General features: G+C 48.8%; 1 protein-coding gene across 1 annotated transcript in view; it reads left to right on the top strand.

Annotated features, from left to right (window-relative positions):
• The window catches only part of LOC132390685 (dynein heavy chain domain-containing protein 1), a 329,747-nt gene that overhangs the window by 142,700 nt on the left and 171,909 nt on the right, over positions 1–15,138 (top strand). The window contains exon 6 of the mRNA XM_059963241.1: positions 913–4,081. Within this exon, the coding sequence (XP_059819224.1) occupies positions 913–4,081 (3,169 nt within the window). The remainder of the gene's footprint in view (positions 1–912; positions 4,082–15,138) is intronic.

Raw genomic sequence — 15,138 nt, 5'->3', positions numbered from 1 at the left:
GAGGGATCGGGCTCTGTGTATCGGTCCGGATAGGACTGTGTTATCAGAAAGAGGGATCGGGCTCTGTGTATCGGTCCGGATAGGACTGTGTTATCAGAAAGAGGGATCGGGCTCTGTGTATCGGTCCGGATAGGACTGTGTTATCAGAAAGAGGGATCGGGCTCTGTGTATCGGTCCAGATAGGACTGTGTTATCAGAGAGAGGGATCGGGCTCTGTGTATCGGTCCAGATAGGACTGTGTTATCAGAGATTGGGGCTGGGATCTGTGTATCGGTCCAGATAGGACTGTGTTATCAGAAAGGGGGTCTGGGCTCTGTGTATCGGTCCGGATAGGACTGTGTTATCAGAAAGAGGGATCGGGCTCTGTGTATCGGTCCGGATAGGACTGTGTTATCAGAAAGAGGGATCGGGCTCTGTGTATCGGTCCAGATAGGACTGTGTTATCAGAAAGGGGGTCTGGGCTCTGTGTATCGGTCCGGATAGGACTGTGTTATCAGAGATTGGGGCTGGGGTCTGTATCGTTCCAGATAGGACTGTGTTATCAGAGAGAGGGATCGGGCTCTGTGTATCGGTCCGGATAGGACTGTGTTATCAGAGAGGTGGGCTGGGCTCTGTGTATTCGTCCGGATAGGACTGTGTTATCAGAGAGGTGGGCTGGTCTCTGTGTATCCGTCCGGATAGGACTGTGTTATCAGAGAGGTGGGCTGGGCTCTGTGTATCCGTCCGGATAGGACTGTGTTATCAGAAAGAGGGATCGGTCTCTGTGTATCGATCCTGATAGGACTGTGTTATCAGAGAGGGGTGCTGGGCTCTGTGTATCCGTCCGGATAGGACTGTGTTATCAGAGAGGGGGGCTGTGCTGTCTATAACCCGATGCCATCACTTTCCACAGCTCTCCTCCTCTGTCCACAGATGTCCAACATTAAGGAAGTGGATGCATTGTATCGGAGAGTGATCACAGCTCTGTCTGCCAACCCCTCGATTCAATTGGTCCTCGATGGCCAGGACACCCTGAAGTTTGAGTGCATGACCTTGTGTGAGATCTTCCACACAGGCATCGTAGCCATGGAGCAGATTACCGTGCAGATGTCCAGTCTGCTGGAAGCTGCCCGTCGAGACTTTTCTCGGCTTCACTTTCTCAGTGATGATGAATTGTTTTCTCTCTTTGCCCTGGAGTCTGACCCCCGGAAACTCCTGCCCTTTGTCCAGAAGTGTTTCAGAAATGTCCAGGACCTTCAGTGTGAGGCGACAGGGAATGCCACTCTGCAGCTGGCTGTGCCTCAGGTTAATGTGCTGGCCATCTACGGCCAGTGGAGGGAGCGCTTGGAGCTGCTGGACCCCCTCAAGCCAGGTCACACTGTGGTTAGCTGGTTCCAGAGGCTAGAGCTGGGTGTGCAACAGAGTCTGTTCCGTGCTCTGGAAAACTGCGTCCGAGAGGGCATGACATCTGCAGCAGACACCACCAGGACCATACTGCAGACAACAGGCAGGTCCAACGCCTACAAGGCAGTGCAGCTGATGGGGCAGGTCACAAAGATGGCACAGTCGTACCCAGAGCAGTGTATCCTCGTCACTGAGAACTTGTGTTGGCAGAGGGAGGTCAAGAAGGTGCTGTTTGCCCACTTGGCTCCCAGGGCCTGGCTCTTGGCTCTCTACAGGGCGAAGGTAGACCATCTAGCTCTGGTCATTCGTAGGTTCTGCAAATCCATGACGCAAGAGGCCGAAGAGCTGAGGTTGCTCTCCCTCCTTGGGAATCTGACCGTCACCGTCATCTATCACCGCGATCTCAGTCACCACCTCATGGCTGCCAACACCGACTCAGAGACCTCCTTCCAATGGCAGAAACTCCTCAAATACAGGGTTGACTTGGGCTGGCTTTTCCCCAAGAGGGAAGCCACGAATCCTTCGGTCAATGCGTTTGGCCCATCAACACCAGAGCCACAGCGGAAGCTGTTTGGTCTGAGGTGCTACTTGGACACTCTGAGCACCAGCCTGTATTACGACTACGAGTACACCGGTTGTGGCCACCAGTCCGTGCACACCCCTCTGACCGACAGGACCTGCCTGGCCCTGCTGCTGGCCGTTCAGAGCTTCAGTACCTGTGCCCTGGTGGGGCCCTGTGGGACAGGTAAATCTGCCACCCTCTCACACCTTGCTCATGCTCTGGGCTCCCAGCTGGTCACCCTGCAGTGTGGCGAGGGTGTGACCTCCTGCTTCCTCGCTCAGGTACTGAGAGGAGCTGTCCAGTCCGGCGCATGGCTGCAGCTGAAAGACACAGACCTCCTGACACGCGGAGCATTGTCTACCCTTGGACAACAGTTAATGACTATTCAGGATTCCTACAGGCAACTGACAACAACCTATAACTCCCAGAAACAGGACACTCTCTCTTCACAACAGCCACACAACAGCCTGACCGATGTGCCAGAGAGGGAGGGCACTCTCCTGGGACTCAGGCGGACGAGGAGTTCAGAGGACCTGAGGCTGTTGGACCCAACAGCTGTGGGAAGTATCTTGTTCGAAGGAAGAGTGATCCCAGTCAGAATCAACTACGCTGTCTTCACAAGTTTCCCAGCATTTGACTCGAGCATTACTCTGCCGGAGAACCTGCGCACTGTGCTGAGACCGGTCAGCGTGGTCCGGCCGGACATCCTGATCATCATTGAGGTCAAGTTGCTCACCCTTGGCTTCCTAAACCCTGCCCACCTGGCCAGGAAAATTGCACTGTTTTTCAAGGTGGCAAGGGACTGTGGTCTTTTCGGGGATTATTGCTGCCTGTCGGCTGTGGACATGGTGGTGCGGGCAGCAGCCAAGCTTCTTTACCAAATTCTGCAGACAGCACCCTCCACAGTGGCTGGCAATCCCAGCAAAGGCCCTTCGGAAGGCAGCAGGGCCACCCCTGACCAGTCAGATCGGGCTGGGCAGAGTGTGGTGGGGGCTGTTGATGGAGACAAGGAGAGAGGCAAACCCTCACTAGCTGCTCAGTTTGAGTCGATTATAGAACTCGAGGAATCCTCGGTACTGAGGGCTCTGTTGACCACATTCTCCTCATCCACTGCCAGCCCCGAGCGATGCCAAGATCTGCAGGATGTCCTGAGGGACCTGTTCCCCAGAGCCCAGACATTTGTTGCCCAACAAGACCACTCCCCCGGGCTCCTTAATGCCATCAGGCAGAGTCTCCTGGACTCAGGGCTCGAGGTGACGGGGGAAGCGGTCAGTAACACTCTGGCCCTTTCCCAGGCACTCAGAAACAGCCGAGGGGTCATCCTCTTCGGCCCTGCTGGCAGCGGCAAGACAACTTCATACAGGGTCTTGTCGCAGGCACTGAATCGGCTGTCTCAAGGTGACCTGGAACAGACAGCTGGTTCCAGAGGGGATGACCTGATGGGTCCACCAGTGAACGTGATCGTCTACTTCCCTAACAGCCTGTCCTCAGCCCAGCTGCTGGGCTCCCTGTGGAACCAGGCCTGGATAAAGGGTGAGACCGACCGCTGGGTACAGGACAGAACACACTCCAAGGACATCGGGTCCCTTCAGGTTAAGCCTTTCTGGCGGCCGGAGCCACTCCGGTGGGTGGTAATGGACGGTGAGATGTGCCTCGACTGGCTGCTGCCTGTCAGTGGACTGTTGGCGCAGGGAAACCACCTCACTCTGGCCAGAGGAGAGCGGCTGCTGCTACCCGAGTCCACCTCGCTCATCCTGGAGACGGGCGACCTGAGCGATGCCAGTCCTGCCACACTGGCCAGGTGCAGCCTGATCCACTTTCAGGGCAACTGCGGCTGGCAGGCTCTCTACACCCACACGATGAACTCGGTCTACAGCCAGTACGTGGTGCATCGGCGCACGCTGGCCCTCTGGAGGGACCTCGCTCTGGACCTCCTCCCCAACACCCTCCAATTTCTGCAGCACTGCCGTCCGGCACTCGGCCCCCAGCTTGGCTGTCCAGCCCTCCAGCAGCAGTCACAAACCTATGGGCTGCTGGAGATAGCGGCCTTCAACAGGATCCTTGACAGCCTTCTTCAGAAATACCTGGCACGTGACCGGGAGAAGGTCCCAGTGGAGCACGGTGCAATCCCACCAGGTACAGTTAATGACACCAACTATCAGGTCATAAGGAAGCACAACTCCCCAGTACCTGAAACGTTGTCTGCAGTTTTGGGCCCCTTGTCTAAGAATATACAATATGTGCTGGCTTTGGAGAAGGATTAGAAAAGGTTCATGAGACTGATTCTGGGAATGAAAGGGTTAATATACAAGAAGCCTTTAACTGCTCTGCCCCTGTACTCGCTGGAGTTTAGAATGGGGGGGGGGGGCATTGAAACCTATCAGTAATTGAGAGGTCTGGTAGACTGGATGTGGAGAGGGTATTTCCTATAGCGGGGGGCTGTAGGACGAGAGGACACCACCTCAGAATAGAGGGGTGTCCACTTAGAACAGAGATGACTCGGAATTTCTTTAGCCAGAGGGTGGTGAATCTAGAACACTAGAACACTACAGCACAATACAGGCCCTTGAGCCCTCCATGTTGTGCCGACCCATATATTCCTTTAAAAAAAAGTACTAAACGTACACTACCCCGTAACCCTCTATTTTTCTTTCATCCATGTGCCTGTCCAAGAGGCTCTTAAATACCCCTAATGTTTTAGCCTCCACCACTATCCCTGGCAAGTCATTCCAGGCACCCACAACCCTCTGTGTAAAAAAACTTACCCCTGATGTCTCCCCTAAACTTCCCTCCCTTAATATTGTACATATGCCGTCTGGAGTTTGCTATTCATGCTCTGGGAAACAGGTACTGACTATCTACCCTATCTATGCCTCTCATAATCTTGTAGACCTCTATCAAGTCCCCTTTCATTCTTCTACGCTCCAAAGAGAAAAGTCCCAGTTCTGCTAACCTTGCTTCATATGACTTGTTTTCTAATCCAGGCAACATCCTGGTAAATCTCCTCTGCACCCTCTCCATAGCTTCCACATCCTTCCTATAATGAGGTGACCAGAATTGAACACAATTCTCTAAGTGCAGTCCCACCAGAGATTTGTAGAGTTGCAATATGACCTCTCTACTCTTGAACTCAATCCCCCTGTTAATGAAGCCTAGCATCCCTTAGGCCTTCTTAACCACCCTATCAACCTTGAGGGATGTATGGATTTGAACCCCAAGGTCCCTTTGTTCATCCACACTCTTAAATAATTGACCATTAATCCTGTACTCAGCCTTCTGGTTTGTCCTTCCAAAATGCATCACCTCACACTTATCCGGATTGAATTCCAGCTGCCATTTTTCTGCCCAACTCTGCAGCCTGTCTATATCCTCTTGTAACCTTCGACAACCTACAGCTCCACCCACAACTCCTCCAACCTTCGTGTCATCCACAAACTTATTCACCCATCCTTCTGCCTCTTCATCCAGGTCATTTATAAAAATCACAAATAGCAGGGGTCCCAGGACAGATCCCTACGGTACTCCACTAGTCACCGACCTCCAGGCAGAATACTTTCCTTCCACTACTACCCTCTGCTTTCTTCCTGTAAGCCAGTTTTTTAATCCAAACAGCCAAGGTTCCACTGATCCCATGCCTTTCCACTGATACTCATGACTTTCTGGATGAGTCTCTCATGAGGGACCTTGTCAAATGCTTTGCTAAAGTCCATGTAGACCACATCCACTGCCCTACCATCATCAATTTCTTTTGTTACCTCTTCAAAAAACTCAATCAGGCTCGTGAGGCACGACCTTCTCTTCACAAAGCCATATTGACTATCCTTGAGTAGACTGTACTTCTCCAAATGCTTGTAGATCCTATTCTTAAGAATCCTTTCCAATAGTTTGCAGACCACCTACATAATACCACCAGTCTATAGTTCCCAGGATTCTCCCTACAACGTTTTTTAAACAAGGGAACTACATTTGCCATTCTCTAATCCTCTGGCACTTCCCCTGCAGCCAAAGAGGATTCAAAGATCATATCTACTGCTCCAGCGATCTCTTCTCTCACTTCCCGCAGCAGCCTGGGGTATATCACGTCCGGCCCTGGGGACTTAGCAATCTTGATGCTTCCTCTTCCTTAATCTCCACATTGTCCAGCACATAGGCCTGTTCTATTTCGACCTCACCCTGGTCAAGGTCCTTTTCACTTGTGAATGCTGAAGCAAAGTATTCATATTCACATGTTACCTTCTTTATCTTTTAACCTTCATTGGTGTCATCCCTCTGTTCTTCATTTATGCATAGAACGCTTCTACATGCCAAGGCCTTCTCATGCCCCCTTCAAGCTCTCCTAAATCCTTTCTTAAGCTCCTTCCTGGCTACCCTATATTTCTCATAAGCCCCTCCTGCTTCCTGCTTCTTATATCTAACATATGCTTCCTTCTTCCTCTCGACAAGTTGCCTCACATGTTTCGTTAGCCATGGTTCTCTTTTCCTACCATTTTTTCCTTGTCTCAGTGGGACAAACCTATCCTGAACCCAGCACAAGTGGTCCCTAAACTTCTCCCGCATTACTTCTGTGCTTTCACCTTTGAACATATGTTTCCAATTTACTCTCGCTATTTCCTGCCTCATCCCTTCATAGTTAGCCCTTCCCCAGTTAAGCACTTTCCCATTTTGTCTGTTTTTATCCTTTTCCATAGCTATGCTGAAGCTAAGGAAGTTGTGGTCACTCTCACCAAAATGCTTCCCCACCAAGAGGTCTGTCACCCGACCAGGTTCATCACCCAGAACTAGATCCAGTATAGCCTCTCCTCTCGTTGGCCGGTCCACATACTGTGTCAGGAATCCTTCTTGAACACACCTGACAAATTCAACCCCATCTATCCCCCTTGCACTCAGGAGGTGTCAGTCAATATGAGGGAAGTAGAAATCACCCATAACTACTACCCTGTATTTCCTGTACCATTCTAAAATCTGCCTGCTTATCTGCTCCTCGGTGTCCCGAGGGCTATTTGGGGGCCTATAGACTACTCCCAGCACAGTGATTGATCCCTTCCTATTTCTGACTTCCACCCAGACTGACTCCGTGGACACTCCTTCTGCAGCGTCCTCCCTTTCTATAGCCGTGATACTATCCCTGACCAGCAATGCCACTCCTCCCTCCCCCCTTTTCTACCTCCCATCCTATTCCTTTTAAAACACCTAAACCCCAGTACTTACATCAGACAATCGTGGTTCCTCCATCGTGGTTCCACGTAGTTCCATGCTCTAAGTTCATCCCCTTTATTCCTAATACTCCCAGCGTTGAAATAGACACATTTCAACCCCTCTGACTGACTATGTTTATGTTTTGTCCCCTGCCTGTCCTTCCTCACCAACTCAGAACACATAGCATCATGCCCTTGTCCTTCTACCTTAATCTCTGCACTCACAGTCTGATTCCCACCCTGCTGCCGAACTAGTTTAAACCCTCCCCAACAGCTCTAGCAAACCTGCCCGCCAGGATATTGGCCCCTTTCCAGTTCAGGTGCAGCCTGTCTTTTTTGCACAGGTCAGACCCTCTCCAGAAGAGATCCCAATCATCCAGAAATCTGAACCCTTGCCCAGTGCACCAACTCTTCAGCCACGCATTCATCTGCCATAACTTCCTGTTCCTACCCCCTCTGTCTCGTGGCACAGGCAGCAATCCCGAGATTACCACCATTGATGTCCTGCTTTTTAACTTCTTTCCTAACTCCCTATATTCCTTCTTCAGAACCTCATCCCTACTCCTGTCTATGTCATTGGTCCCCATGTGGACCACAACATCTGACTGCACCCTCTCTCCTGAGAATATAGACAGACAGACATACTTTATTGATCCCTAGGGAAATTGGGTTTTGTTAAAGCTGCACCAACCAAGAATAGTGAAGAAACATAGCAATATAAAACCATAAATAATTAAATAATGATAAGTTAATCATACCAAGTGGAAATAAGTCCAGGACCAGCCTATTGGCTCAGGGTGTCTGACACTCCGAGGGAGGAGTTGTAAAGTTTGATGGCCACAGGTAGGAATGACTTCCTATGATGCTCCGTGTTACATAGCGAGAACTTGATCCAAGATATCGCGGTCCCTGGCACCAGGGAGGCAACAGACCATCCGGGATTCTCGATCTCTCCCACAGTCTATTATCTGTCCCCCTAAATATCGAATCCCCTATCACTACTGATCTCCTCTTTTCCCTCCTTCCTTTCTGAGCTGAGGGTCCAGTCTCGGTGCTAGAGACACGACAACTACAACTTGTCCCTGGTAGGTCGTCCCCACCAACAGTATCCAAAGCGGTATACTTATTATTGATGGGAACGGCCACAGGGGTGCTCTGCTCATTCTGTCTGATCCCCTTCCCTCTCCTGACAGTCACCCAGTTACCTGTCTCCTGACTTTTAGGGGTGGCTGTCTCCCTGAAACTCCTGTCTATTTCTGCCCATCTATTTCTTTTAACATTCGTAATGTTTCTATGAGATTCCACCCCCCCCCCCCGCCCCCATTCTCCTGAACTCCGGGGAATACAGCCCAAGAGCTGCAAGACATTCCTCACACAGTAACCCTTTCACTCCTGGAATCATTCTCGTGGATCTTCTCTGAACCCTCTCCAATGTCAGTATATCCTTTCTAAAATAAGGAGCCCAAAACTGCACACAATACTCCAAGTGTGGTCCAGGAGTGCCTTATAGAGCCTCAACATCACATCTTTGCTCTTATATTCTATTCCTCTAGAAATGAATGCCAGCATGGCATTCACCTTCTTCACCACCGACTCAACCTGGAGGTTAAACTTTAGGGTATCTTGCACAAGGACTCCCAAGTCCCTTTGCATCTCTGCATTTTGAATTCTCTCCCCATCTAAATAATAGTTTGCCCGTTTACTTCTTCCATGAAAGTGAATGACCATCCACTTTCCAACATTGTATTTCATTTGCCACTTCTTTGCCCATTCCCCTAAACTATCTAAGTCTCTCTGCAGGCTCTCTGTTTCCTCAACACTACCCACTCCTCCACCTATCAACAAATTTAGCCACAAATCCATTGATACTGTAGTTCAAATAATTGACATACATTGTAAAAAGCACTGACCCCTGTGGAACTCCACTGGTAACTGGCAGCCAGCCAGAATAGGATCCCTTTATTCCCACTTTCTGTTTTCTGCCGACCAGCCAATGCTCCGCCCAAGTTAGTAACTTCCCTGTAATTCCACGGGCTCTTCTCTTGCTAAGCAGCCTCATGTGTGGCACCTTGTCAAAGACCTTCTGAAAATCCAAGCACACCACATCTACTTCATCTCCTTTGTCTACCCTGCTTGTAATTTCCTCAAAAAATTGCAGTAGGTTTGTCAGGCAGGATTTTCCTTTCAGGAAACCATGCTGGCTTTGGCCTATCTTGTCATGTGCCTCCAGGTATTCTGTAATCTCATCCCTAACAATCGATTCCAACAACTTCCCAACCACTGATGTCAGGCTAACAGGTCGATAGATTCCTTTCTGCTGCATCCCACCCTTCTTAAATAGTGGAGTAACATTTGCAAATTTCCAGTCATCTGGTACAATGCCAGAATCTATCGATTTTTGAAAGATCATTGTTAATGCCTCCGCAATCTCTCCATCTACTTCCTTTCTTCAGAACACAAGGGTGCATTCCATCAGGTCCAGGAGCTTTATCCACCCTCAGAGCATTAAGCTTCTTGAGCACCTCATTCATAATTTTCACTGCAGAAACTTCACTTTCCTGATACTCTTGAATATAGACTGTATACTGTATATACTGTATACATCTGTATACTGTAGACATCTTCCACTGTGAAGACTGATGCAAAATACGCATTCAGTTCCTCTGCCATCTCTGCATCTCTCATTACAATATCACCAGGGTCATTTTCTATTGGTCCTATATCTACCCTCGATTCTCTTTTACCCTTTATATACTTAAAAAAGCTTTTAGTATCTTCTTTGATATTAGTCACCAGCTTCCTCTTATAATTCATCCTTTCCTTCTGAATGACCTTCTTAGTTTCCTTCTGCAAGTTTTTTAAAAGCTCCCCAATCCTCTACCTTCCCACTAGCTCTGGCTTCCTTGTATGCCCTCTCTTTTGCTTTTACTTTGACTCTGTCTTCACTTGTCAACCACTTTGAAAATTGTGTTTTTCCCTTTTTCCCTTTGAAAATTTCTTCTTATTTGGAATATATCTGTCTTGTACTTCCCTCATTTTTCACAGTAACTCCAGCCATTGCTGCTCTGCTGTCCTTCCTACAAATGTCCCTTTCCCGTCAACTTCGGCCAGTTCCCCTCTCATGCCATCATAATTTCCTTTATTCCACTGAAATATCAACACATTGGATGTTATTTTTTCCCTCTGAAATTTCAATGTGAACTCTATCGTATTGTGATCACTGTTCCCTAAGGGTTCCTTAACCTTAAGCTCTCTTATCACCTCCGGATCCAGCACAGCCAATCCCCTAGTGAGCTCAACAAAAAGCTGTTCTAAAAAGCCATCCCTTAGATATTCTACAAATTCTCTCTCTTGAGGTCCAGTACAGACCTGGTTTTCCCAATCCACTTTCATGTTAAAATCCCCAACAATTATCATGACATTGCCCTTCTGACACGCCTTTTCCATCTCCTGCTGTAATTTGTAATCCACATCCCGGCTGCTGTTTGGAGGCCTGTATTCAACTGCCATTAGGGTCCTTTTACTCTTGCCATCTCTTAACTCAACCCATAGAGACTCAACACCTTCTAATCCTACATCACCACTTTCTAATGATTTACTATTATTTCTCATACACAGAGCCACACCGCCCCCTCTGCCTACTAACCGATCTTTCTGATACACCGTATATCCTTGGACGTTCAACTCCCAATGGCAGCCACCCTTTAGCCAAGTTTCAGAGATGGCCACAATGTCAAATTTGCCAATCTGTAGCTGAATTTCAAGATCGTCCATTTTATTCCTTATGCTAAGGAATTTCAAGCTAAGCCCTTCACCAGGATACACAGGGCACAAAACGTCATCTGTTGCTCTGTCTCCACAGATGCTGACTGACAGACTCAGTTCAATAGCTGTTTGATATTTGCTCCAGATTCTAACATCTGCAATTGTCTCTACCACACTGTCCCATCACACATTCCTGGAGTCAGACAGAGAATGAATCTCCCTCCACACCGTCCTCCCATCACACACTCCCAGGGTCAGACACAGAGCGAATCTCCCTCCACACCGTCCCATCACACACTCCCAGGGTCAGACACAGAGTGAATCTCCCTCCACACCGTCCCATCACACACACCCAGGGTCAGACACAGAGTGAAACTCCCTCCACACTGTCCCATCACACATTCCCGGGGTCAGACACAGAGTGAAGCTCCCTCCACACCATCCCATCGCACACTCCCGGGGTCAGACACAGAGTGAATCTCCCTCCACACTGTCCCATCACACATTCCCAGGGTCAGACACAGAGTGAATCTCCCTCCACACCGTCCCATCACACACTCCCGGGGTCAGACACAGAGTGAAGCTCCCTCCACACTGTCCCATCACACACCTCTGGAGTGTGTCAGAGGTCCGTGAGTGTCAAGAGTGAGTGCCATTGCCATTACAAAGGAAAAAGTGTTAGGCAAACTCAAAGGTCTTAAGGTGGATAAGTCACCTGGGCCAGATGGACTACAACCAGAGTCCTGAGAGAGGTTGCTGAAGAGATAACGAATGCATTGGCCATGATCTTTCAAGAATCACTTGATTCTGGCATGATCCCGAAAGACTGAAAATTAGAAAATGTCATGCCACTCTTTAAGAAGGGAGGAAGACAAAAGAGATGAAATTATAGGCCCATTAGCCTAACTTCAGTGGCTGTGAAAATGTTGGAGCCTATTATTAAGTTTGAGGTTTCGGGATACAGTACTTGGAGACTAATGATAAAATAAGTCAAAATCAGTGTGGTTTCTGTAAAGGGATTTATCTTGCCTGATAAATCTGATAGAGTTCTTTGAGGAAGTAACAAGCAGGGTGGACAAAGGAGAGGCAGATGATGTGATTTACTGGGATTTTCAGAAGGCATTTGATAAGGTGCCACACATAAAGCTGCTTAACAAGATAAAATCCTATGGCGTTACAGGAAAGATACCGGCATGGATAGAGGAGTGGCTGACAGGCAGGAGGCAGCAAGTGGGAATAAAGGGGCCTTTTCTGGTTGGCTGCCAGTGACTAGTGGTGTTCCTCAGGAGTCAGTATTGGGACCACTACTTTTTACATTTCTTGTCAATGATTTTGATAATAGAATTGATGGCTTTATGGCAAGGTTTGTAGATGATACAAAGGCAGGTAGTGCTGAGGAAGCAGCAGGACTTAGACAGATTGGAAGAATGGGTAAAAAAGTGGCAGATGGAATACAGTGTTGGGAAATGTACGATAATGCATTTTGGTAAAAGGAACAATAGTGCAGCCTATTATCTAAATGGGGAGAAAATTCAAACATTAGAATTGCAGAGGGACTTGGGATTTTTCATGCAAAAACACAAAAGGTTAATTTACAATTTGCATCTGGTAAAGAAGGCAAATGTAATATTGGCATTTATTCAAAGGGAGTAGAATATAAAAACAAGGAAATAATGCTGAAGCTTTATAAAAAAAACTAGTCGGGCTGCACTTGGAGTATTGTCAACAGCTTTGGCCCCTTATCTCAGAAAAGATGTGTTGTCATTGGAGAGAGTCCAGAGGAGGTTAACGAGGATGATTCCAGGAATGAAGGGGTTAACATATGAGGAGCATTAGGCAGCTTTGGGCCTGTACTCACTGGAATTTAGAAGAATGTCGGGGGGATCTCATTGAAACCTATCGAATGTTGAAAGGACTGGTTAGGGTGGATGTGGAGAGGATGCTTCTTGTTGTGGGGGTATCCAGAACTAGAGGAAACAGCCTCAGAATTCAGCAGCAACCTTTAGAACAGAGGTAAGGAGGAATTTTTTTTTTGCCACAGAGTGGTGAATCTATGGAACCTCCACCACAGGCTGCAGTGGTGGCCAGGTCCATGGGTAAATTGGGCAGAAGTTGATTGTTTCCTGATTGGGTGTCACCTCAAGGGATATGGTGAGAGCAGGTGTACGGGGTTGACTGGGACTTGTGATCAGCCATGATGGAATGGCAGAGCAGACCCAATGGGCTGAATGGCCTAATTCTGCTCCTATGTCTTATTGTTTTAATCTCCCCCAACATAGCACATTACTCCAACGAGGTGAGACAAAGAGTGAAGCTCCCTTCATACTCTGCTATCACACACTCCCTGGCTCAGACAAGCAATGAACACCCCAACCCCCCCGCATCACACACTCCAGGGGTTAAGCACAGAATGAATCTCCATCCATACCATCCCATCATACAGGGCGATAGCAATCAGTTGGTCAGAGGGAGGGTAAAGGGTGATATTGATCAGTTGGTCAGAGGGAGGGTACAGGATGATATTGATCAGTTGGTGAGAGGGAGGGTACAGGGTGATATTGATCAGTTGGTGAGAGGGAGGGTAAAGGGTGATATTGATCAGTTGGTGAGAGGGAGGGTAAAGGGTGATATTGATCAGTTGGTGAGAGGGAGGGTAAAGGGTGATATTGATCAGTTGGTCAGAGGGAGGGTAAAGGGTGATATTGATCAGTTGGTGAGAGGGAGGGTACAGGCTGATATTGATCAGTTGGTGAGAGGGAGGGTACAGGGTGATATTGATCAGTTGGTGAGAGGGAGGGTACAGGGTGATATCGATCAGTCGGTGAGAGGGAGGGTACAGGCTGATGTTGATCAGTCGGTGAGAGGGAGGGTACAGGCTGATATTGATCAGTCAGTGAGAGGGAGGGTACAGGGTGATATTGATCAGTCGGTGAGAGGGAGGGTACAGGCTGATGTTGATCAGTCAGTGAGAGGGAGGGTACAGGCTGATGTTGATCAGTCGGTGAGAGGGAGGGTACAGGGTGATATTGATCAGTCGGTGAGAGGGAGGGTACAGGCTGATATTGATCAGTCGGTGAGAGGGAGGGTACAGGGTGATATTGATCAGTCGGTGAGAGGGAGGGTACAGGCTGATGTTGATCAGTCAGTGAGAGGGAGGGTACAGGCTGATGTTGATCAGTCGGTGAGAGGGAGGGTACAGGGTGATATTGATCAGTCGGTGAGAGGGAGGGTACAGGCTGATATTGATCAGTCGGTGAGAGGGAGGGTACAGGGTGATATTGATCAGTCGGTGAGAGGGAGGGTACAGGGTGATATTGATCAGTCAGTGAGAGGGAGGGTACAAGGTGATATTGATCAGTTGGTGAGAGGGAGGGTACAGGCTGATGTTGATCAGTTGGTGAGAGGGAGGGTACAGGGTGATATTGATCAGTCAGTGAGAGGGAGGGTACAGGGTGATATTGATCAGTCGGTCAGAGGGAGTGTACAGGGTGATATTGATCAGTTGGTGAGAGGGAGGGTACAGGCTGATGTTGATCATTCGGTGAGAGGGAGTTTACAGGCTGATGTTGATCAGTTGGTGAGAGGGAGGGTACATGTTGATATTGATCAGTCGGTGAGAGGGAGGGTACAGGGTGATATTGATCAGTTGGTGAGAGGGAGGGTACAGGGTGATACTGATCAGTCGGTGAGAGGGAGGGTACAGGGTGATATTGATCAGTCGGTGAGAGGGAGTGTACGGGGTGATATTGATCAGTCGGTGAGAGGGAGGGTACAGGGTGATATTGATCAGTCGGTGAGAGGGATTGTACAGGGTGATATTGATCAGTCGGTGAGAGGGAGGGTACAGGGTGATATTGATCAGTCGGTGAGAGGGAGGGTACAGGCTGATGTTGATCAGTCGGTGAGAGGGGGGGTACAGGCTGATGTTGATCAGTCATTGAGAGGGAGGGTACAGGGTGACATTGATCAGTTGGTGAGAGGGAGGGTACAAGGTGATATTGATCAGTCGGTGAGAGAGAGGGTACAGGGTGATATTGATCATTCGGTGAGAGGGAGTGTACGGGGTGATATTGATCAGTTGGTGAGAGGGAGGGTACAGGGTGATATTGATCAGTCGGTGAGAGGGAGGGTACAGGGTGATATTGATCAGTTGGTGAGAGGAAGGGTACAGGCTGATGTTGATCAGTCAGTGAGAGTGAGGGTACAGGGTGATATTGATCAGTTGGTGAGAGG

Source organism: Hypanus sabinus, chromosome 3 (genome assembly GCF_030144855.1).
Source record: "Hypanus sabinus isolate sHypSab1 chromosome 3, sHypSab1.hap1, whole genome shotgun sequence".
In the NCBI taxonomy this organism is placed as follows: Eukaryota; Metazoa; Chordata; class Chondrichthyes; order Myliobatiformes; family Dasyatidae; genus Hypanus; species Hypanus sabinus.
Note: the sequence above shows the minus strand (reverse complement) of the source record. Positions and strands in the feature narration are given on the sequence as shown.